General features: G+C 47.4%; 2 protein-coding genes and 2 non-coding genes across 4 annotated transcripts; 1 reads left to right on the top strand and 3 right to left on the bottom strand.

The window, feature by feature from the left end:
* Nucleotides 1-3135: 3135 nt before the first annotated feature.
* On the top strand, nucleotides 3136-5096 carry LOC112342956. The gene is made up of 6 exons (XM_024665653.1): nucleotides 3136-3645; nucleotides 3768-3953; nucleotides 4005-4244; nucleotides 4318-4532; nucleotides 4583-4837; nucleotides 4903-5096. Exons 1-6 carry the CDS (start codon nucleotides 3255-3257, stop codon nucleotides 5065-5067), a joined length of 1452 nt encoding a protein of 483 aa, XP_024521421.1. The 5' UTR covers nucleotides 3136-3254; the 3' UTR covers nucleotides 5068-5096.
* Nucleotides 5097-7090: 1994 nt separating this feature from the next.
* LOC112342970 lies at nucleotides 7091-7251 on the bottom strand. The gene has a single exon (XR_002991138.1). It is a non-coding gene; the product is annotated as a U1 spliceosomal RNA (small nuclear RNA).
* Nucleotides 7252-7409: 158 nt separating this feature from the next.
* TRNAK-CUU lies at nucleotides 7410-7482 on the bottom strand. The gene has a single exon. It is a non-coding gene; the product is annotated as a tRNA-Lys (tRNA).
* A 60-nt stretch (nucleotides 7483-7542) lies between these two features.
* On the bottom strand, nucleotides 7543-11437 carry LOC9644855 (protein PLASTID MOVEMENT IMPAIRED 1-RELATED 1). Its single transcript, XM_024665651.1, has 3 exons — nucleotides 11220-11437; nucleotides 8954-11134; nucleotides 7543-8896 (listed from the first exon to the last, which is right to left on the bottom strand). The coding sequence occupies exons 2-3, from the start codon at nucleotides 10963-10965 to the stop codon at nucleotides 7657-7659; spliced, it is 3252 nt and encodes a 1083-aa protein (XP_024521419.1). The 5' UTR covers nucleotides 10966-11134; nucleotides 11220-11437; the 3' UTR covers nucleotides 7543-7656.
* Nucleotides 11438-24931: the final 13494 nt, after the last annotated feature.

Here is a 24931-nt window from a genome sequence, read left to right as displayed (position 1 = left end):
AAAGAGCATAGAACGTTTCTTAACGACGGCAGTGCCAGCTGCATGCTGCAGGTGACTCTACAGGATCGTGCATATATTATAATAAATGATTGTCAAGACAAATATTTGGATGGTCAAGTTACAACTAATTACAACCTAAAATAAATCATAAATCTTGTCAATAAAAATTAAAAACTTAGAAAATCACCCACTACTATTATGAAGAAAATGAATCCCAAAGATGCTAATACAAATATTAGGAAATAATAGACAAAATAAATAGTAAAATGATAAGGAAAGAAATTTTAGCAGATGTTATATCCTTATATCACCTAAATATAAGATTTATAATATATTTTTAAAGCTTAGAAATCATTAGCTTCTCCCAAATGTTGCATGGTAAGACGTAAGTTTTTTGATAATAAAACAAACAATGTGCTCAACTTTTTGAAAAAACTAAAAAATTTATTCTTTTTAAAAAATAATAATAATGAGTGCAAAATATGTAGCAATGTTGAAAACAATAATCCTAATATGAATATCCTTGGAATATTTACTACACTTAAGGCAAACTATAAAATAACAGAATGTGATATTAATGTATCGATGACTTTTTTAAATACAAATGGACTTATCATTACCTTTTTAGAGTTATAATTTTATTATAGTGCTAGTGGTGTGGTGATGCAGCTGTAGCGTCAGATCTTCAGCCTTTCAATGCTCCATTTGTGAGTGCAAGTTCAGCTTGATGAAAGCTTTGGCTTTTGGCTCAGCTTTAAGGTGAAAGGACCCCTCACTCGAAACTTCTCTGTGCTGGAAAAATCTCTTTAGCTTTAGAATTTTAAGCGAATACCAACTTCATCCATGGAATTCCATGCATGTCCAAACAAGCAACTCTCAATCTTGCCAAACGAATCACATCCTCGAGAACAGTACAAGAGTTTGCAAAAAGAACGTCAGCATCAAACGCAAAACTCTCGTGGGTGTTTCTCGATTCATGGCGGGAGGGTGTTGACACTTCACGCAAAAGCGAAAATAAACAAAAGGCCACTTTTCGTGGACCACGACTGAAACAGCGATGATTATTCCCAGAAGATTCCTCGTCCATTGAGGTGACAAATCTAGCGTTTCTTTCCAGCCTTAACCGCACTTAAACAACAACATTTTGGTGGCTGGACGAATCCACCATGAATGGAGAAAAGAACACAAAGGAAAATATTCGCGGCCGCATCAAGAATATCCCTTTCTCAGCATTTAGGTGGAAGCAGCCGTCCACATGTACAGCAGCACACCAGGCCAGCGAAAGTCCTTCCTTTGCATAACTCCAAACGTAAAAAAGCTAGAAAAGCTCTCAGACATGGAAGTCGATTTCACGGCCCTGAGATATAGCACAGGAGAAAGCATAAACAAAAGCGACAGATAAATAAGCACCCGAGGAGAGAAAGAAAGAAAAAAAAAAAAAAAAAAAAACCTCTGCTATGCCACGGCAAGTGTCCAATTATCTACACTACACCGCTTGCCTTTCATTCCATTCTCTTTCCCGTTGCGAGCGAGGAGGCTCTGGAAGAGGAAGGAGAAGACGAGTAAGTTGGGTGATAAAGGATCACAAGAACTCGAGCGAGTTCTCCTAGGAAATAGTGAAGCTACTCACCAATGTTTAGATCGATGTGTTCGTGGTGCTGCTCGCTTCCCTTCCTCCTGGCTCTCCTCTCCTCCTCTCAATCACCAGCAGCGGCGGCGGTAGCACCGATTCCAGTCCAGGAGCTCGCGGCCGGGGATTTGCCGGCGCTGGAATTCGAGCGCTGGGATCACAACTACTCGTGCATCTTCGACAACTATCGCGCCTTCAGCTACTTGCACATCGGCTATGTCCCCTACTTCAATCTCTCCAACCGGTCCCCGAGCTATGCTACTCTGGACGACTGTCTCGACTCTTGCACCGCGGATTGTTCCTGCTCTGGCATCGTCTACGATGTCCCGAAGGATTCTTGCTACCAGTACCACGACTACATCCCCGTCCAATCCATCCAGCTTCTTCCCGTCAATGCCCACGACACCATCTCCGCCTACATCAAGATCCAGCGCGGCTATAACAGCGGCCCTGGCGGATACTACTCCGGAGCTCCTCCGCGACGAGAATTACTGCTTTCCAGCCTCGGGATTCTAGTTCTTCTGGGTCTTGTTCTTCCACCTTTCCTCCCTCAACTCCATGCTGTCCACCACTGATCTCCAGCTGATCTGGTCTCCCTGCCAGAGAAACTTCTGTGAGATTCTGGCACCCAATAACAAGATCTAACACCCCATTTTGTTTCGTTCTTGGATTCCTGGAGAGAGGAAGAAAAAATGCACAGGGAATATGCTCATGCTCTTGTGGAAACTGGAAAGGAAGAACACCACCTAAGAAGTTCCAGTGAAGCCGAGCTTGCGGATGATCTTGGCGTAGCCGGGATGGACCAGCGCTGCTCCTCGCAACTGGCGACGCTGCTTCTTCGTCTGCGAGCGAGACGAGTGCGATGAGAGGAAGATCAATTGAAAGAATCGATCCAAACCTTGGAGGAGGCATTGTGGCGCTTCCCTGCATGAGCTCGTGCGTAGGTCCCGTCCGGCATCAGCTTGAATCGATGCTTGAGCGATCTACGCAGGAAAAAAAGGATTTTGTGAGAGAGGGAGAAAGCGCCTAGGTTACCTACGAGTAGGATTTCATCTTGTCCTTCTTCTGCGGCCTCTTCTTGCAAGATTTCGTGGCACCGAAGCGGCATTGGATCCCCTGCAGTATGATCTGAGCTACCGATCGATAGATTCACAACACTTACCGCAAGAACAGGTGGAAGCCGCGCCGGACGGCTCCAAACCAAGCCGCCGCGACTCGCATTTACAATCCTGGGAGCTGCTATGGCGCTGCTAGCGAACGATCGCAAGAGGCGCTGCTGCCGCGCCGCGAAGGGATCCACAAGTCGCCATAGCCGGTGAAGCATCACGAAGAACCCTAAAAAAAAATCAACGGTGGGCGACCACTCCTTCTCCATCGCGCTCCGTTGATTCACACTTCCAACGTTTAGATCGGCATCCGTACACTTCCGTGTTGGGGCCCGTGCGAAACCACTCGTACGGCAGGCGCTGGAACAGCAATCCCTGAGTCTCCCGGATGAAAAACGAAGCGACCCTCCTCGCGAATCCCTCTCCTCTCGCTGCCCAAGAGATCCCTTCTCCAAATTCGCAGCACCCACATAGCAATCCATCCACATTTGAAGCTTCTTCCCTCCTCTTGTTCTTCCATGGAACTTGACAGCGATCAGGGCGACTGGGACTCCGCCGTCCGGCCTCGCTACGCATCGCCATCGCCATCGCCTCTCAATTCCACCATCTCAGGTCTGTACGAGGATCACGAGCGGCAGCAGCAGGAGTCGCGCGGCCTGGAAACTCTGGAGCTGATCCTCCAGAAGATCCTCCGGAGCTTGAGCGCATTGGCGGACAATTTCGATCGGATTCTGAGCTCGTACGAGGCGGCCAAGAGCGAGGGAGGCAGCGTTTGCTGCTGGAGGGCAGTGAGAAGCTTGCGAGATGGAGCCTGGAAGAGATTGAAGGGGCTTAGATCCGCGCGAAGGGATCCCAGCTCCCTGTTGGTGTGCTGCATTTTAGTACCTCTCGTGTTCTTCCTCCTCGTCGGTACGTATTCCTGTTTAGAAGTCGGGTCCGATGGAGTCCGAGGTGGAGTCCGAGGTGGTCTCGGCTGTCCGAGCTCGGACTCTCTTTTTTCCGAAAGAAGCTAAGTTGTCGATCCAATGCAGGGCCTAGAACACGATCGTTTCAGCCCAAGGCATCTCCAGACGATCGTCAGAAAGCTCGAATCCCACCCAGGCGGATCCAATTGCCGGACGGTAGAAACATCTCATACCGGGAAGAAGGTGTCCCTGCCGATCAAGCAAAGCGCACAGTGCTCGTTGTTCATGGATTTCTCTCATCGAGACTAGCAGGTTCGTGAGCTTTTCATTCATGTGCTCTACAGTCGCTCCGTCAACTTGTAGGAATTCCCGGAATCAATTCTTCGCTGCTCGATAGCTATGGTGTTCGTCTTGTGGCTTACGACTTGCCAGGATTTGGAGAGAGTGATCCTCACCACAACAGAAGTTACAAAACCTCGGCCTCGGACATGATCAGCATCGCCGACGCTCTCGGTTTTGGCGACCAGTTTTGGATCCTGGCGTTTGATGGAGGTGGTCCTCACGTTTGGGCTGCGATTCACTACATTCCAGAGAGACTAGCAGGTAATCACATCTTTCTTTTTTTTTCTCTTGAGAGTTTAGCAAGAGTGTTGCTTGCTTGTGTTCTTGGACACAGGTGTTGCTATGGTTGCTCCGGCGGGAAATCCATACGGAGGAAATCTCACCTCGAGCGAAGCGGCCAAAGCCTGGAAGGCCTGGTCATTCCGGAGAAGATTGCTCCATTTCTGTGCCAGGAAGTTTCCATCTTCACTTGGAGGTTTTCTCCGGAGAACTCTCCTGGAGAAGATCGACAGGCTTAGCAGAAGCTTGTATGCCACCTCGAGATCAAAGGTTTGCATTGTTTTGATCGTGGAATGACTCAAGGTCATCGAGTTTTGCAGGACCGAGCTCTTTTCGAGCAGCAGGATTTCATGAGACTATGGGAAGACGACGTCCGGGAATCCATGAACCAGAAGCGAGCTTTCTCGCTGGCCCAAGAGCTAGTCTTGCTGGTTAACAACTGGGGATTCGACTTGGGCGATCTCAAGCGAAAGAGACCGCCCGCCGGCGATGGAATCGTGAGCAAGCTGCGGGGCCTTTTCTCTCAAGAACAGTCGGATCTCCTCGGCTTCCAGCGACCAATACATATATGGCATGTAGGTGGTGGTGTTCTTGGTTTGGTTTTTTCCAAAAGCTTGCTGATCTTGGCGATTGTAATCAGGGAACTGACGATGTAGTCGTGCCGATTGCGATGAGCGAGTTTGCGCAGCGAGTCCTGCCTCACGTAAACTTCCACAGGTTGCAAGGCGAGGGCCACTTCTCGTGGTTCTATCTCTGCCAGGAATGCCACACAGATTTGTTCAAAGCCATGTTTCCAGATGAATAGCCATGGAAAGAAGAGATCGATTCTATTTCTCTTTGATTGTTACATGTAAATCTACTGTCCTAACCAGCGCGTTTCCTCTTCCACTGCTTTCCATATCGCACGGAAGGTAATGGGCTTGGGGAGCTTCGCGCTACACATCGGGCACGAATCATTGTTTTCCATCCACTCGCGAAGACATTCCAGATGATAACAGTGCTTGCATGGTATCTGCTTCACCGCGCTATCGAGCTCGAACTTGTCCTGGCAAACCGCGCACCATGGCTTGATCTCGGGGAGAAGATCGCAGATGCTGGGCATCGGCTTGGGAGGGGGTTTGAAAAAGATTTTCGTATCCACCCATGTCAATACCTTGGCCGTGAACTTCTCCACCTTTTCTAGCATCGTCACAGGTTTCTCGACCTTCGCCATCTCTCACTCAAACTTATGGAAACATTTGTGGTTTTGGCCATTTATTTATACTAGTAAGAAAAGGAAATTTTACCTTTTTATAATTTAAGGGTTTGCTTTTAATTAGAATTAGTGGTTGGGTTAAATGTTTATTAATTTTATTACCGTTTTATAGGCAATTTACTTTTATATCTTAATAATTATAAATATTTGAAATCAAAATGAGAGGATCTTAGGGTTTTAGCGATAGACAATTGCGCGCTCTTCCCAGGCGGCGATCGCCAGCTCCATCGATGCAAGAGGTAGGCGAAGGTGAGCTTGACACGGGGATTCGACGCAGCGGCGCCGCCCCGACGAGTAGGGCAGGAGATCGAAGTCATTCCCCAGCACGCTGTGGTCGCTGCCCAGGAATCGCTCGGGGGGAGAGCTCGGGGTCGCTCCAGACGCTTGGGTCGTGATGGATTGCCCAGACGTTAACGAGGACTGTGGTGTGATGCAAGGCAGGTCTTTTAGATCCCACTCCTCCAGAGAGCGATCTCTTCCCACGACTCTGTCCAGCTCCTCGTGAGCTCTCCCCTGGATTCTGGGGTTTAGGATCAGCTCCGAGATGGCCCATTCGATCGTCGTCCTGGAAGTTAGAGTGCCGCAAGCTTACGTGAGAAAGAACAAAGTACGAAGAACAAGGTAAGCTTTTTCTTTCTACCTGGAGCAGCGGTTGTCGCTGAGCTTGTTTTCGCCTCCCAGAGTCAGCATCACGTCGACAAAGTCCCGGGGATTTCCTGGATCGAAGCCTTCCGTGTGCTCCTCGATGACTGCTTTGAGAAAGCGAGCTCTTGCTGGTAAGACCTCATTCTTGAGACGATTTTGCGTCCTGAGCGTGTCCAGCCACCGCAGCGCAGGGATGTAATCACCCGCAAAGAGCCATCTGGATTCTTTCGCTACGATCCGACTCCTTGTAGTCCTCGGCCTCGGGAGTGAGCGGCTCGTCGGTACCGTAGAACTTCCTCCCGATCAACACGCTCGTCATGAGGTTCGTGAAGTACTCGTGCAGCATGGAGCTGAGATCAACTCGACGATCGATCCAAACGCTCCCAGCTCCAAGTGGCTGACTTTGGAGGCCGTGAAGAGCTCCGCGGCGCTCACTCTCACTCGCCGCAGCATCTTCCATCGCTCGCCGAAAGATGAGGTCAAGTTGTGGCTGAGGAGGCAGGCGAGGCACGAAGGAGTAGTGGGGCCTTCTCGCAAACGCGGCGTCGTGCTCCTTGAGGACTTGCCTCGCCATCTCCGGGACAAGGTGAGGCCGGACTCCGAGCCGGAGGGCTATTCTTTCGAGCCATCTCGGCCAGGGAGAGGTGACGGTAAGCGCCGAGAGAGAGAGACGACGGGCCATGAGAAAGGACCTGAAGAGCAGTGACGAGCAAATCCAGCAGCGCACTGATTTTGCTCTGCTGAATCAGTGTCGTAAGTCTTAGGTCTTTTAGCCTTGGCCTCTCTTATTAGGCTCGCAAGGTAAGGTGTGTTTTCGAAATTTTGAGAGACGAGAAGAGAAGTTACTAAAGGAGAAAGCCCTCTTCACAAATAGAATTTGGAAAAGCCTGCGCTGAAAGAATTATCCATCTTAGGGCTTGAGAATTTGGAGAGGGCCGCGCGTACGCGAGCCCTCAACTTCCACAAATTACGACGTCCACTCCTCCACTTTGGGAAGATGGTAGGCCGGCCAAGCCGAAGTGCAATGGGAAAGCCGAACCTAGGCCATTGGCCTTCATGATCACCAATAGACCCCGTCCAGGTAAGTATGGATCACTTCCCAAGGCCCTAGCTTATATACTGCTCTTGTGCCCTCATTCCACGCCCCGGCATGTGGGATAGGGTAAAGAATCTGGCGCAGCATATACCTTAGTCAAAGACCTAGTCGATGGCGCTAACGACGAGCAAAAAGAGCATTGCTGCGCCTTCGCCGGCCGTGGGGCTCGAACCCACGACCACAAGGTTAAGAGCCTTGCGCTCTACCAGCTGAGCTAGGCCGGCTTTCAATAATAATGGAACTTCTAAGCAAGAAGAAACAAAGACAGTCTTACACGGGTTTTGTGACTGCATTAGTTAGATTAATCTTGTGTTTATAAATTCTAAATATGTTTATAATTTATAGTTTTTTCATTTTAAATCTAATAGAATCCACAGCTTATACAAGTTTGTCATCCATCACCATTTCTTCTTCCCCAGCGAGAGCCTGCTTCCAAACTTGACGTCTGGATTCCGGGTGATGGATGATGTCGCGGCAGCGGCGGCTTTGCTACCCACGCGAGCCGAGATGCTCCACAGAGATTCACCTTTGCCGCTGCTGTTCTTCTTCGCCGGAGCTGGAGCTGGAGCTGGCGCTGGAGTGGGAGCTTGATCGGCAACAACCGGAGGTGGAACAACACTTCCAGGATTCTTGGAAGTCTTGAGAAGCGGATGCTTGGGACCTCCAGTCTTTCCCATCCCGTGAGCGAGCAGCCACCGCGACCCGGATTGCTGCTGCTTTTGTGTCCCCCAGACCCTCTTTTTGCCGTTGCCACCCTCGATCGAATCACCCGACTTGAGACCCGCCATATGAACTCCAGTGATCTTGAACTGCGACGATGATCCCTGCTGCTGTTGCTGGAGTTCCTCCTCGTCCACCTCGCTGTTGCCTTGGATCGAGACTCTCTTGAACATCTTTGGCCGAGGAGGAACGAGCACTCGCTCCGCCTGGACGAATGCCATCATCGGTGCTCCCACTGGCTCGAAGTTCCTGAGAGGATCACGGAGCTGGACGAGCATGGCGAGCGTGAGTGTGTCACCCATGAGACCACCTTGATCCTGCGAAGAAGAAGAAGAAGAATCCATCACTCTCTTGCCGCTACTGCCGCTGCTGTGATCGTCGCTCGCGTTGGCCATCAAGACGATGTCCGTGGAATGCGCGGCGTGGTGAGCTGCAAGAACAGCCTTGGTCTTGTCCGTCGTCTCGGCCTCGTCGTAAACTCCAGCGTCCAGCCTCATCCACTCGTCGAGCGAGATCGACATAGCCATCAATCCACTCTCACTGCCGTGATCTTGCCCCGGTGCTGCCTCGATCAACCTCAAACTTCCACTCCCGCCACCTTCTAAGAGATTGCTGCTGCTGCCTGGCTCGATCGCGTATGGAGCTTCCTCCTCGGCCATGTCCGACTGGATCTTGAGCCCCTGCATCGCCAGAGCCTCGATCTTCTCCATCGCCACCGGAGCCAGATCTTCCAGCGACATGAAAGTATCATCCGAGCTTCGCGGCCTCGGCGAAGCACCACTTCCACCATATCTCCTCTGATCAAACAAGGCTCCAGAGCTGTTCTTGGCTACTTCTAGTCCACCACTTCCACCATGCCCATACTCGAGAGCTAGCCTGTTACTACCACTGCCTTGTCCACCACCAAGAGCTGGATACCTGCGAAATCAAACGTGAATGAGTAAAACCATCAACCATGCATCGTCGAAATCGCACCTTGGAGCTCCTTCCAGTGAAGCTTGACCCTCCATAGCTATCTGGTATATGTTCTTGCCGGTTATATCCTCGAGAGGCATCGTTTCCATGACTTGGAGCGCCATGTTTTCGGATCCACCGGCTGCGAGGCTGCGAAAGATATCCAAAACACCCGATCCCATCTCCGCAGGCACCACCACTGGCTTGGAGACCTGGATAACGAGCCGGCCATCGTTCCTTCCTCCCTGGAAATGGATCGGATTCATCGTTCGCAGCGAGCCACCGTCGCGAGTTGGAATCATGGAGCCGAGTCCGTCCGCGAGACATGGAGGCTCGGATGGTATCACCGCCAGAGCGCTGGCTGCCGAGAAATCCCCCGCGTGCTTTGGAGGAGATCTCTGGAAAGCTCGCTCGTTGAGACCCCACTCTTGCATGAGAGCCTCGGCCTCGGCGTCCTCGAGAAGCTTTGCTCGAGCTTTGCTCCTCGCTGCCTGTGCTGCCTTCTGAAGCTCCATCTCCGCCGCGTCCATGAAGGCCGAGAGATCGTCGTCTTCTTCGCTGCCCCAGCTTCCAACCTGGATTTGCTGCTGCTGCTGCTGCTGCTGCTCGATCGCTGGTCGAGAGTAAGGCACAAGAACAGTAGAAGTCTCTTCCTCCGCCACCATTCCTCCACCTCCAAAGTTCCTCCCGAGCAGAGCTTGCTCCTCCTCGAACTGCCGCAGCAGCAATCCCCGCGGCGAGCAGCTGTAAATCTCTCCCTCGTCGTCCGAGCTCGTTCCCAGCATGTGTAAGAACTTCTCGGCCTCGTCGTCCAGCTCGCCACCCTCGCTCTCGGGATGAAAGCTCCGGTCCTCCTCGAAGAAACTCTCCTCCACTCGACGAGACGACTCCTCCACGCCTTGATCCACCACGGAGAAGTCCGCCTCGCCGTCATCCTCGTCTCGATCATCCGACTGCTCCATACTAAACTCTTTGAGCTCCTGTTCTTGCTGCCTCCCAGGAGTATCCGGCGCCAGCAGCCCCGAGCTGGAGCTCATCGTCATGGCTGTCCCGGTGTCCTCCTCCTCCTCCGGATCATCGTCGTCAAGGTTTAGATTCTCCACGTCGATCGAGTACTCGGGCTCCGACTGCGCGGGAGAAGCTCCGCCACCTTTCTGCTGCTGCTTCCTCACACCGGAGAGAGCGATCACACCTTGCGGCGAGCTCGGCAAGCTGCTAAACGACCTCACCAGCCTTGGATCCGGCGGAGAATGCGAGCTAAACTTCCCCGCAGTAGCAGCATCCGTGGACGATGGAACAGGATCACCACTCTCATCCATCTCATACCCGAAAGTCACCACCAAAATCCCACCTTTGGCCCTCCCGGAGAGCTTGAAGCTCGTGTTCCAGCTGCTCTTCTTCCCCGATCCCCGAGCGGAGCTATCGTCCGGGAGGATCCGGCTGAGATCGAGCCTGTGCTTCCCGAGCTCGAGCTCGCTAGCATCAGGAGCCACGACCGAGAGAGTGAAGGTCTTGGACGTGTAGCGAACGCCACCGCTGGAGCTGGAGCTGCCATAGACGGCGCACTTGATCCGGAGAGCCTCCTCGAAATCGGCACAGCCTTTGAAAACCAGGGAAGGCACTGTTCTTGCCTCGCTCTCCTTGTGCTTGAGCCGGACCTGGAGACGAAGGCCCTCCAGCGATGCCGGGAGCTTGCTAATCCCGTGGACGTGGGCGACGAACTCGCAACCAAACCTCGTCTGGCCGATGTGTGCCAGAGCTCGCAGCGGCTTCCAGTCCCAGAGGCTGCCGCCCTTCTTCTTGCGCTGGTGGGCGATTGGGAGCTGCTGCGTCACTGCCGCCGCTGGCACAGACCCCTGATCGCTCAAGAAATCGGGAAGATCGGCCCCGTCCGAGTGCCATGTTAGCAGCGCTCGATCTTGCGGCTCCTTCCTGCTGCCCTTGGCCTTGTAGAGCGCCTGGCTGAGCGCCTCGAGCTCGCGGAGCAGCTGCCCTCCAGCGTCTGCCCGAGAGGATGGAACCGACCCGACCATGTGTGATCTCACCCGTGCAGCCGATTTCTCGCTCGCAGATCCAGTTGGGCAGGGGGAGCGGCGGCCGGGGAGCGAACCCAAGTCGTCAAAATCGGATTTTGGCGCTCAGGGCGGCCGGATCGGGTGCTCGCGCGGAGAGGGGAAGAACGGTATGATGCATGGCATAAATCTTGGCGAAGAACATGCAAGAAAAGGGGGTAAAAGATGAAACTTTTAGAACAAAGTGGATGATCCTTGCAAGGAGAAAGTCGTACCTGGAGTGCCTTCTTCTTCTTCCTCTCGCCTGGCGCGCCCTGGAAAATGGAGAACAGCGCACGCCACTGGCGATGGTGTTTTTAGGGCGGTGAAAAACGAGCAACAGCAACAGCAAAGGGTTTTTATGTTGGTTTTACGGCGCCATTTTTCCCCCTCCGTGCTCTGCCAAAGTTCTTGTCTCTCAATTCAAACACTTGCTCTCATGATTCTCGAGAAAGCTTTGGATCAATCAATCAGTCGCTCAATCAATCAACGTGATCCATGGATTATCAACGCTATGTACGTCATTATTTTTGCATTGCTGATTGTGATCTTCCACCGAGGTATGCAAAAGAAACCATTCCGAGTTGGTTGGGATCTCCCGGCTGGAATTGCCATATACAAATCAGTGCTCGTTCGAAAGAGCTTGGAGGGAGCGGCAAAGCGGCAAAGCTCGCGCGAAATTCTATGCAACGTTCGCCTCGATGGTGGTGAAAACTTTGGCTTTAGCCTGGAGCTCCCCGATCGATTGCCGGAATTGTTGGATGCAGTAAACTTCCGAGGTTGGTAAACTAGTGTGTTGTCAAATGCATCCAAGAAACTCAAATAGATCCAAGAAACTTTGCCGCCTCCAGAGCAAAACGATGGCGACGTGTTCCAACAAACAGTATATTCGATTAGGGTAAGAAAAGGAAGCTTTCAAAGGGATTCGAACCCGCGCAACGGAAAAGGGCATATTCGATTAGGGCATGAGCGCGCAAGAGAAGAAGGGACCTCGCTTGCGCACAGCATCGCGCGCCGCCGGCGCGTGGAATGCAATTGCCGTCGCTGGTCCGCGCCATTCGCTCCTGCGACGATCTCCAGCTCGCCCGCCGCCTCCACTCGCGGATCTTGGACCTCCGCTACCGCCCCCACTTCGTCTTCCTCGCCAATCTGCTGATGCAAGCGTATGGCAAGTGCGGCAGCGCCCATGAATCGCGTCGGGTGTTCCATACCATCGATTCGCTCGCGCGCCCCAATCTCTTCTCCTGGACAATCCTCCTCACAGCAAATGCCCAGAATGGGGATCTCGCGGCCGCCAAAGAGGTGTTTGACAAAATGCCCCACAGAGACGTGGTGACGTGGACGGCCCTCATTGGCGCCTGCGCCCGGGCCTGCCACGTGGTGGAGGCCGAGTCGCTGCTCTCCAGGATCCCGGCCACGGATGCGATCGCGTGGAGCAGCATGATCGTGGCATATTCCCTGGCCGGGGATATTCCCCTAGCGAGGAATCTCTTCGAGAGCTTGGGCCAGGAGCGCGACGTGGTGGCTGAGACGGCGATGCTCCACGCATATGCCCTCGCGGGGTATCTGCGCGAAGCTCGCGAGCTCTTCGATTCCATGGCCGCCAAGAATGAGATCTCCTGGAGCGCGATGCTGGGGGCTTTCGCGGATCGAAGCTTGATGGACGAGGCGGCGGCGCTGCTGGATCGAATGCCGCAGCACGATCTAGTCTGCTGGACTGCGATGCTGCTGGGCTATGCCCGGAAGGGGGATCTGGACCGCGCGAAGGCGCTGTTTGATCACATCCCGGAGCGCGATCTCGTGTGCTGGACGGCGATGGTGGAGGCGGCGGCGGGCAGGGTCGAGCTCGAGATCGCGGCGGCGGTGTTTGATCGAATGCCCGCGAGGAATGTGGTGTCGTGGACGGCGATGGTGGCGGCACTGGGACAGGAGCTCCGAGTGGACGATGCCCGGTTGCTCTTCGATGCGATGCCCGAGCACGACACGATCTCGCGCAATGCGATGCTGTTTGGATTGGGGAAGATGGGGCGAGTGGAGGAATCCAAGGCTATGTTCGATGCGATGAGCGATCGAAGCATGGTTTCCTGGACGGCGATGCTGGCGATCTTTGGGCGGATGGGGCAGCTCGATCGGGCAGAGGGAGTGTTTGATCGAATGCCCAAGAGGGATGTGGTGACTTGGACAGCGCTGGTGACGCTCTACATCCAAGACGGGCAAATGGAGGCCGCCAAAGCTGTGTATGACCGAATGCCACAGGCTGACATTGTGCCGTGGAATGCCATGCTCCAGGCCAAGATCCACTTTGATGGGTTTGGACATGCAAAGTGGCTGTTTGATAGAATGCCGCAGTGGGATTCCATCTCGTGCATGGCCCTTGTTGGCCTTCTCAATCTTAAAAAGCTACTAACACCCCTTCAATAATATCTTTTAAATGTTTTGTTGATTAACCTAAAGAATATATTGAGAATGGCTAGGATATTCCTAAATCTAATGGTTGTGTTTTTATATCCTTGACTTGATCGATCTTAATTTAACTCCTTTTCTATAAACAAATGAATGAATTAAAATTAATTAATTTAACTATCTTTAGGTGATTAGTGCTTATAATACGCTCCATTAGGTGATTTTTTGTTGATCTTAAAGGCGAAGTATTTTCCCTTTCTACTTGATTCTGTGCTAAGACCTTATAGTGGTCTCTCTTCCATAAGCGAGAGAGAGAGAGAGAGATCACAACATGTAACTTAGAGCAAATAGGATGGAAGAAAGGAATGGATTTGTGGTTGTGGCGGAGCGCAAGCCGGCATTGCTCGGTGGTGTTTTCTTTGCTCTTCCCTGTCGGCTTTGCACAGAGCGACCTCTCGTCCCCTCTCTCTCTTTTCCTCCTTTGCTTCTTTTTTTCCTTCGTGTCTTGGTGGTCGCTGCCTTAAAGAATCCTAATCGATCGACACGGTGTTTGGAGCGATTTCGTGGCAGGGAATCTCGATCGTTTCAGGGAGAAGGCAAAAAATTGGTTTTTCAGTGTCTAGCTTAGAGAGAGAAGGAAAAATGGGTCGTTTCTTCGGTAGAAGCTCACGACTTTTGGAAGAAGAAAAATGTCTCAAAGAACAAATGCGAAGGAGGTAAGCGAGTTTGAGAATTTTTTCTTCCTTGCGAGAGAGATTTAAAGATCAATTTATTTTTTAATTTCTTCGCAGCTTTTCTGGCCCCGACAAGTTCTTCGCAAGCTGCCCGCGTCGGACGCGTTCAATGACGAAGACGACGACCACGACGACATGCAAAGCAGCGGCGATGGCAACTTGTCACGAATATAATGCTAAACTTTCCATAAACTTTTGCTCGTGTTCTTCCTCAGATTCGAGTGAGCATGAGGTTGGGCTCAAGCCTGCAAATCGAACACGAAGTTTGCCCCCGATGTATCCAACGACAGGTCTCGAGAAAAATCTAAATATGGATCTTTAGTTGTCTTTCAAGCAAACACTGTGGTTCCTGCGCGAGGACGCTGTGGACACAGCTTGTCGACACTCCAGACTACCAGTACGTCTCTCAAAATTCGATTTTGCGAGGAGCTCTTGCTTAGCAGTCGCGAAATCTTTGTCCAGGATATGGAAGATCTGGGAAGTCTCCAGACCCGACTTTGAACTTCGAAAGTGATCAACCCGTGCATATGTAAGCGAAACTCGAGAGAGTTTTTTTTTTCGAGAGTTTAAACCAAACTCTCGAGAACTCAAGAGTTTTTCGGTGGTTTTCGTTCCTTTGAATGCCGGCAACGTCCTGGGAGCCGCCGACAACATCCTGGCGCCGCTGTTCATCCCGGGGACGAAACTTTCTCCTCGCTGCTCTCATCATTGTCATCATCATCGGAAGAACAATCTCGCCAGGGCGGTGCATTGCCAACGATTTCCTCCTCGTGTTCTTCCGAAACTGGAGGAGGAGGAGTATTCCACCGGAGGAGCCGGGGTGCCCCGGACCAAAACTTTCTCAACACCTGGACCCCGAGCATCCTCCGGCGCTACCATCAAGCTCGCGGATTTGCCATGTCCAAGCCCCCGGCCATCTCGGCTTGTCTCTCGGACAACACGACGATGGCTTCTCCCGGAAACTCGGAGAACTCGTGAGCAAACAAATGGTGGGAGTGTATGTCATCATCTGGATCCGCAAGAACCTTTGCAGGCACGTCCACGGCCTCAAAGTTTGCTGCGTTGGCTGTGGGATACTGTGGAAACAAGGTAAGTTTTTCCAGCTTTCTTTGATGATCTTCTGGATTTTTGGTTTTTGACCTTGCGGGGATTGTCTCCTCTACTCAGGGCTCCATTGCTGTCAGTATGTTGCTCCACCAGACGAGTTTTGCTTCGTTTGCACACATTTGATGTCGGGTGACAGGGAAAGTGACGAGCTGTGACGGAATGCCAACGTTGCAGAGATTCTTTGGCGGACAGCATTTAATTGATTTAGCAAGCCTGCTATGGTGTGCAATTTGTAAAAAGGTAGAAAATATAATGGTATATTTCACTCATAGTGTTTATGTGGCAATTTTTTATTGGTTCAGCATTAAATGTTAATCCCATTGCAATGGATGCCTTATTTGATAGGTGGATGATATCTCCATAAAATGAACATTGTGCTATACATACTTTTGTGCATAGATGCCATATAATTTCATGTTTCATTGAGTTTGACCCCTGATTTAAGCATTCATTAGGTCTTAGGGTTTAAAAGATGCTTCATTGCCTTAGTTTCTGTCTTGGTTTGCTAGTGATTGGTTTTAAATGTTTTTGTGAGTAGTGTTAGAAGTGGTTTTAATTCACTACTAATTTTCTCTTTATAAACTTTGAAATTTCTAACATAAGTATAATTCCTTCTTAAATTTACTTCAAATTTGTGTCATTGAAACTTTTTCTCCCAGGTTTACTGGAAGATGTGGAGGAAGAGGAGGAGGATGGCCTTCCATTCAATTTTAGTGATTTGGATTATGGTTCAGGTGTAGATAGTGACAATAATACTCTCCCACCATCATCATGTTCTTTGCTTTAACAATATATCAACATAGTATCAAATAGGCAATAAAAATATTTAAATGTCCTATTGGCATCCAGATTAAACAGCTCAAATTTAAGTAACATATACATATATGTGTGTTTGATAGTATACGTGCATCATAAATGTAAACAAAAACTATTGCATGCATTGATCATGAAATCACAACACATGGCCCAGACACTAGGAAAAGATCTTGGAGCATGGGATGTCCTGGAGTTCGAAGCTTGGAGGGAGTTGAGCATGAAGCTTTTAAGAGCACAAAAGAGTTTTTGATTGGAACATAGAGATTTGGAGCATGTAGTATGGCTTGGAGCTAGGAGTAGACAGGCTCAAGGCCCTTGAGGATAAGGTGGCCAACTAAATGAAAGAAAATTTTTACAAAGTGACATCAAACTTTATAGAACCACAAGAAGGTAAATTAGTTCTTCAATTATGAGATCCTATAAAATTAGCTTTTAAAATGGATGGAGGGGATATTAAGATCACTCAAGATCTTGTTTCCAAGTTTTCTATCTCCCCATAGAGCTAGATCAATGAAATTAGATAGAAGGAGTAGTATTTCCTGATAAGCTCAGGTAGAGATTTGTTCATTTAGAACAGAGGGAAAATATATATCCCTTGGGAAAAAAAATTATATTTTTATTTTATTTTATTTTTATTTATTTGTTTAGGCACCTCCATTGGCACTGCACTACATAGCAAAGGATGTGGAAGTGGAAGAAAATCTGAACAATACACATTTAAGCGAGGAAAATTCTCCCCTCAAAATGAAATTCCACCTAGATCCAAAAATTCAAGTTGCAAGACCTCTAGGGTTTGTTTCATAGAAATCTAGTGGCTAAGTATCACGTGGAAAAGCTTGATGCAACAATAAAATGCCATACCCATATTAGAAAAGGAGTTGTGACTCATCTATGTCAACAAAGACAACTCTGATGCCCATACAAATTTCTCCGAGCATTGGAGAAGTGACAAGTACACAAATGGACAACACTAGGTGAATGATGAATGCTAAAGTTGTGGAAGAAATTCCAAAACTTAGGCCACAAGGTTCAACATACAATGTGCTTATAAATGTTGCAAAACCATTGGCTGTAGATATAACCAATGATGTGAGTTTAGGCTAAGAAGTGTGAGACACAAAATCCCTAGGCCCCAAAGTGGAGCCGGAAGGGCGCCACATGGTAGTGGCCGAAGCGAGAGCCAAACGAGTGTAACACGTTTGGACCAAAAGCTCCGACTTGAAAAGTCAAGAGCGAGAGTGGAACTCCCAACGAAGTGCTCGAGGAACAAGCACGAAGCGAGCAAAAGGCGAGGCTCCAAAAAGGGACCCAAAAGGACTAACACATGACACGTGGGAGTGTCCGAGATGGACTCGAGTTGGAGTCCGAAGTGGAGTCCGAGATGGACCCGAGTTGGAGTCCGAAGTGGAGTCCGAGATGGACCCGAGTTGGAGTCCGAAGTGGAGTCCGAGATGGACCCGAGTTGGAGTCCGAAGTGGAGTCCGAGATGGACCCGAGTTGGAGTCCGAAGTGGAGTCCGAGATGGACCCGAGATGGAGTCCGAGATGGAGTCCGAGATGGACCCGAGATGGACCCGAAATGGAGTTCGAGATGGAGTCCGAGATGGACCCGAGATGGAGTCCGAGATGGAGTCCGAGATGGACCCGAGATGGACCCGAGATGGAGTCCGAGATGGAGTCCGAAGTCGAGACCGAGACCGGGACCGAGACCGAGACCGAGACTGAGACCGAGATCGGGACCGAGACCGAGACCGAGGCCGAGGCCGAGACCGAGCCCGAGCCCGAGTCCGAGTCCGAATCCGAGTCCGAGTCCGAGTCCGAGTCCGAGTCCGAGTCCGGAGCCTGAGAGGGTGAAAGCCCAAAGCGTTCGTCTCCCAGACCCTGGGGGGTTTGGTGAGCTCCAAAAGTATAGTAGGGGGAGGACTGCAGTGGAGCCAGTTTGGCCAGGAAAGGCCAGTTTGGCCCAGGAAGGCCGGACCCAGTGTTGGGTGATGAGCTGCCCACTGGGAAGTCCAAGACTAGAGTGAACACAGACCGACAAGCGGGGTAGCTTGGTGAAGTGTTCAAGAGCCGGCTCTAGTTCCCCCGGGAGATCGATTGGCCGATGCTCCCAGTCCAAGTGTGGGTGGCACTACCTACTTGGATACCTGGTGTGGCTCAACGGAACCCGCTCTAAGCCCATGGCTAGAGCACCCAAGGGCAGAAGGCGAGGAGAGTACCCAGGTGGCTCGCGTAAGGCCACGGTGTTCCGAAATGTTGTCCCAAAGGCCCAGACTGTGGAAAGGAAGAGGAGCAGTCCTCTGGGGTAGTGACCAAGGACACAGTCGTGTGGTGAGGAAGTCCCAGAGGACCGTGGGACTTAGTGGTCGGGCCTGTGGGTCTCGATCCAGTGGCAGTGTTGGCAAACACGGCCAGGGGCAGAAAGGGACTTAGTGGGGACTGACAGAGGGATATTGGGGAAGGCTATTCCCCTTGTCGGTGGGCATCCTAAGGATGCTAAGGAGTGGATCTGAGATGACCACTCACTGATGGTTTGCCTAGTCTTGGAGAGCCAAGACGGTGATGCAAGTGGTATTGGACTACCAGTGTGGCAAAGGTGATTGGGCATGGCCTTAGCGTAACGGGCTGCTATGTCGGTGGTACCTTTGAGTGTCGGTCATGGGATCGGACACGAGGAGCACTTGGACCAAGTGCAAATGTTGAGTGGCATGGATGCCATTCTCGGGGCTAGCAAGTCCCAAGTCCTGGATTGGACTTATGGAGGTCGTGAATGAGACTCCTCCAAGTGGCCAGAGGTGTGGTTAAGTGACTAAAGTAGAATGGAAAATTTAGTCACTTACAAGAAGATCATGGCCAAGAAACTCAATGGGATAAAGAGGACAAGGCTACAAAAGAGAGTTTAATTGAATTAGAAGAGTATAGGTTAAGTTTTCTCCAATCCACCTATGCATCCGACAGCGACACACCCTTAACTGACAAGTCAGCAAGATGAGGCAGCCACAATAGCAACAAATGTTGCAACAGCACTATAAAGTCAAGGCTAGCTGTGCCTTTGTACATAAGTCTGCAAGTCAGCCTAGTGTGCCAACAATAAAAAGCTTCATGGAGGAGCTTACTCAACACATCAAGGGAAGCAAACAGCCAGTTAACGAGCCAATGCAACTAGTAAAAGATGAGAAAATTACAAAGTATTGCACGCAAATCTTGAGCTACCTCAAAACAATCACTAAGAAAGTGGATGGAATCATAGGTGAGTAGAATTATCAACACCACATAATCCAAGAGCTCAAGAGTGTAATCCTGACTTCCACCGATGTAGAGCGCATCATCTACCAAGACCAACATATTGCCATGCTTGACTAGGAGAATCAGATCATGCGTTAGGAACTCAATGATCTATGCTGAAGAGTCGAGCTTGTCACTATGAAGGCCAATCTCAACAACTTGGAGTAGGATTTGGAAAATCTAACTGCCTAAGGACAGGTAATAGATTTGTCGTAGGGGAGTGATGAAGAGGTAAATGTTTTATGTTATATATTTTCCTAGGTAGGCAAAACCTTAGGCAAAATGGAATTCTACATAATGTTAAGCATCCAAAGAAGAAAAGCCTAATCTAGGCAATAAGCAGTTAGGAATAATTATAAAATCATATAGTATATAAATAATACTTAAATATATATGCTTATTCTTACTCATGCCTTTGGGGTTTGAGGCTAAATTATCTTCTATTCTCTTCTCATTTCTCTTCTTCTTCTCTCCTTGTACGTTCTTGTCTCTGTTTATTTATCACTATTTTGTAGACAAGGGTGAGAACACGAATATAGGCAAAAAAAGCCTTATTCAAGGAGATTTAGACACTTACTATAAATAGCACATTAGACCAAAACAGGACTAACACATGAGGCATGATAAGCGAGTGTGCATGGTAAAATATCACATAGAAAATATTAACAATTATAAAAATAAAACATATGGTATAAATATTATCCACTTATTATTTCATATTTATTATTGTGATGTGATCACGCATGATATTAAATGAATAAATGATTAAAGACTCTCAGCCACACATAGATCAATATTAAGAGGATAGAGAACACTCAACTCAACACTAGATTTATAATGAGAATCATAAGAGTCAAAGCTGATCAATGTGATAGAAGAAGGAAATATTAAATATATTAGAAATATAATAAAAGGGACTACAATGAGAAATAAGAAGAAGTTTCTAAATAAATAAACAAAAAGCACAATCTCAAACATTAGAGCAAAGCATTGCCAATAAAGGTTTACCTTTCACCTCCACCAATATGAGTGCTCAAGCTATAGGGGTTTAACTTCCTTATATATAAGAATGCGTTCATATGCTAGAGTATTATACCCTTATAGGGTACTATATATATGTATATACATGTATTTACAGATATTATAATTTTTTTTATTTTGTCTTAATAAGATAAAACAGAGTTTAACTTATACATTTTCTTGTTTTTTAAAAATATAGCTATTTTAGATATATGTATAATGGATTTTTAAAAACATAATTTATTTATCATTTTTTAATTTCTATAAAGTATCCCAAACTATTTATTATAACTACTCTTTGGAACTATGATTATTTAGATTATTTATACTCTTTTAAGTTTGTTTATAACAAAAGGATAACATTATTATAATAATAAGAGTTCTTGGAAGTTTTACCTTTAGATATTGAAATAGGAATAAAAATTTATAATAAGATCTACTGAATAATATTTATCAAAGAAAATAAAACTAAAAATTTAACCATTAGTTATAGCATCCCATAAAACATAAGCTTTGCCATTATCTAGATTATAACCATATAAAACAAGATTTCCATAACTTTCAAGTATAAGTTTAGAATTAGTTATACAATGAGGCTGGGGCTGACAATAAATATTAAGTGCCCAAATAGGACTGTCCATTGCATTTTTTATTACAAGATTGCCATCTAACTGAAAATGTAAATAGCAAATTTTACCTTCATTCATAGTATTACTTGCCCATGTTGCCTTGTTATATTTCATATTATAGAGGACAAGATTACAATCCATTTGCATAACAAACAAATACTCATTAACTATCAATGAACCTCTAGGTGGTAAAATAGAACCTTTAACTTTTGGACCATTTACCAAATAAGCACTACATGTATTTTGGCTTATAGCTTGATCTATGAAATCATGAAGCTCTTCATGTTTGTTGGTATTAATTAGCTTGTATTCTATAAATATAGGTCCTAAATATGCTTCTAGGCTTGTGTATCCATTTTTCAAAACTTCATTTAACAGGGCTAAACGAATACTCCCTAAGGATTTAATTATAAAATGTTGTTTCAAATATTGCTGATTTGAAATGGTACATTTGCCAATCCACATTCGTACAATAAGCTTATATGGTTCCAAATTGACAATTTTACCCCCAAGATTTATATTATACATCAGACTTACATTTGATCCTGCCATTTTCTTACCAAATTCTTGAATTAAACTTGCAATAGTAAATCCCAATAAATCATATGCAATAGATATTGGAAATTCTTTTTCTCCATCAAAATTTCTAAAGACAATATAGTCATTTTCATGAATACTAAAGCTTGTATTTAGAAATTTTGCATTTTCAGCATTACTTCTGGTGTGGAGGGAAAATATTACAAACATAACACACAAAGAGAATTTAACACCCATATAAGAAAACTGGTAACATTTTTCCCAGAGGATGAAAAGTACCATATAGTTTTTTAGATTTTACACTAAGACAAGATAAACCAGTGGTGAGCTCGATAGCTTTCATTTTTAAAAGACGAAGAATCGAGTGCCTCACTTGGGTGCTGCAAGACCCTCCAAAAACTAAGGCCACTTTGTTGCCAAAAGAAAAAGATTTGCCAGTTCCCTAAACGCCAAGAGTACCTATGGATGTATCCAAGGCGTGTAAAGCAGTAGTAAGCATACACCCACATTTGCTTCTCGCTGAAAGAAAAACTCACAAACCTGTTAGGAAATTTGACCCGCACTGGAACGCCAGACCAACGACCCCGAAGCATGCTGATCAAACTATTCCTTCAAGGCACTCCGCTCTCAACGACGTGTCCGTGAATCCTTGATCAAGCTCTGGACCTGACCGAAAAAGCAAATATCGCTTTAGGAAAATTCCATTCTACACCCACCTCGGCTGGCGAGAATCCTACGGGAGAATTCCACTCTCCCATGCTTTCGTGATGGGCCTCAAGAACACCAATAACTCTGGAACAAGTTTTTCCATGTCAGCCAAGACGAGAAACACTGGCGTTACCAGATGAGCGTTTTAGTTTTCTCCACGACGGTACAAGGATGTCGAGTGATTTCCTGCTATGTTTCTCGACAGAAGCCAGCACCAACCCCAAGTCCAGTATCAGCTCGTCCAGTAAGTTGTGCAACTGCATGAAGTGATTGTAAAACTGATTACACCACCCAGACTTTGTTTACCTGAACAGTTTCTTCGGCAGCCATGTCTTTGATAGACAGAACTTCATAAACAATTCTGCTAATAATTGAATCAGCCAGCATTGTCAACTGCTTCACTTGAAAACTGCTGGGTAGAAATTCTTGCCAGACGTTGTGCGTAGATCTAAAGATTGATACAACCTGCGAAAGGAAGTTCCAGCAAAGTCTATCTTTGACAGAAACTGTACCTGTTGCAGTGCAGACTGCGCCTTTCAGATATGACTTGTTTGTAGGTTCTAGACATTCAAATCTACGGATGAGAGAAGAGGCCGTGAAAGCTGAATAGCATTCTTTCTTTTTTTTTCTTTTACAAACGAACCTGCAGGAGCTGATTGTTTATCATCTTAGCATGTGTCGAAAGCATATTGTATCCCATGGCTTAACGAGGTCCATCGAAGTGCATGACTGTTGCAGATCGACATGCAGTGCCCACAAACCTGCTGGGAGTAAGTCGTCAACTCATGTGCAATGTAGAGGCAGTCATTGTAAATACTGGTGCTGCTGCTCGGTAGAGCAGCACAACGTCTCGGGCGACTTTATAAAGCTCCAAAGCTAGTCTTGGTATCGATGAGCAAGCATCCTATAACACAGCACTAATTCAAGGAGAGAAAATAAAAGTATACCTTCAATGTCTCCTGTACAATGGGTAGAAACTGTTTTGGAAGGTAGGATATAACAGTGAATGAACTTACCAGAAACAAACGATAATCAAAACTTATGATAATGTCTCGAGCTTTAGCCAGAAATATGAATCTCGACATCGGCTGTGAAGTTGCTAAGTAGTCCACCTACTAGCATCCATACTTTCTAGTGGTGTACAAGATGCTCGTTGGTAAACTTTACCAAGTCCAGTGCTTTTTGATGACTGATTTTCCTGGTTTCAATGGAATTCACAAAAATCACAGACTAACACACCATCACACACACAAAAAGGAGAAACTTACTCGTCTCTAGTGATCATTAGTACTGCACGGTCACTGTCTTGCTCCACTCTCACGACAGTAGCAGAGTAGACTAAGAGAACCAACAGTTTACACAAATTATCTGTGAAACGTCCAAGGAAGCCATCGAGCAGGCCAAGTACCTTTCAAGAGAATTAAGTGACAACTCGAACCTAGATTCAAGAAAGCTACCTCCATTATCTCCAGTATTGCCACAAAGTTAATGTTGAGTTCCTGCAATTGTCACAAAGTTCACAGCCAATATTCTTTCAGTAAAGATCACGGAGACAACTTTAGAACATAAGCCTGCAAGTAGAGAATCCACCAGGGAAAAAAGATGAAAAAATAAACCTGAAAGGATGAAAGGAGACATACCTCGGAATAAATCCTTGATAACAGTTCCTTGAGAAGCAAGAGCGTATCTTCGTCATCATCGTCGACGATTCCCTTCACTTCGGCGATTTTCCTCGCACCGCTTAGAATTTGGCCCCCATCGCTCTTTCCCAGCTAGCAAGCGATCACGGACCTCGACGGTGGACATCACCACTTCCGAAGCCACCCTCAGCTCTATCCTGTTCCCCTTCACCCCTCTCACCTGCATTCTCTCCGCTCTGGAGATCCATTGTCTTGGCATGAGCGTAGTCGATGCCGCATCACGAGCTCCTCCATTTCTTCCCTGTATTTGGACCTTTTGTATCGTTGGGGACAGGGCATCGAGCGACGTTTCGGTGGAATGAAAACATAGATTGCGAAGAATCGATGGATGGAGCGGCGAGCGTAGAGAGGCACAAAAAAACACAAGGATCAGTGAATGATCTAATCTCTAGAAGATAAAGAAAAGAAAGAAGCCATGGCTCCAGTGAAACAGTTACCCGGCTTAGATAAAATATAATTAGTTAGTTAACATTTCTGAAAGGATTTCAGCCATTAGTAATAGCATCCCATGCCACATAAGATGCGCCATTGCTCAATTGATAACCATAGAGTACCAGATTACCATATCCTTCAAGAATGAGCTTTGCGTTAACTATGCAATGAGGTTGTGGCTGGCAGTAGAGATTGAGTGCCCAGATTGGAGTATTACTGATGTCTTTGATTACTAAATTGCCATCTAGTTGAAAATGTAGATAGCAACTTTTACCTTTGTTTATAGTGTTGCTAGCCCAATTTATTTTTCTTTTATTATATAAAACAAAGTTGCAATCAAATTGCATAATAGCAGTAAATTCTTTGGCGGATAAAAATTCTCCAGGTGCTAATGTAGAACCTTTAACTTTTGGACCATTAACTAATGAGCTTCTAAAAGTGTTACATACGCCATGATTACCTTCAAAATTAAAGGGTAACTTGGATTGTGAAAGTTCATCATGTCTATTTAAATCAATTGTTTTATATTCTATATATATAGGCCCAACATATGCTTCCAAACTTTTCCATCCATTTTT

This window comes from Selaginella moellendorffii, unplaced genomic scaffold (assembly GCF_000143415.4).
Source record: "Selaginella moellendorffii unplaced genomic scaffold, v1.0 SELMOscaffold_125, whole genome shotgun sequence".
Lineage (NCBI taxonomy): Eukaryota > Viridiplantae > Streptophyta > Lycopodiopsida > Selaginellales > Selaginellaceae > Selaginella > Selaginella moellendorffii.
This window is presented reverse-complemented; position numbering and strand designations above follow the sequence as displayed.

Coding starts and splice junctions, on each gene's coding strand:
- LOC9644855 (XM_024665651.1), bottom strand. CDS start 10,965: ATGGTCGGGTCGGTTCCATCCTCTCGGGCAGACGCTGGAGGGCAGCTG. Junction 8,897..8,953: donor TCACTGGAAGGAGCTCCAAG/GTGCGATTTCGA, acceptor TTGATTTCGCAG/GTATCCAGCTCTTGGTGGTG.
- LOC112342956 (XM_024665653.1), top strand. CDS start 3,255: ATGGAACTTGACAGCGATCAGGGCGACTGGGACTCCGCCGTCCGGCCT. Junction 4,245..4,317: donor CATTCCAGAGAGACTAGCAG/GTAATCACATCT, acceptor TCTTGGACACAG/GTGTTGCTATGGTTGCTCCG. Junction 4,533..4,582: donor ATGCCACCTCGAGATCAAAG/GTTTGCATTGTT, acceptor CGAGTTTTGCAG/GACCGAGCTCTTTTCGAGCA.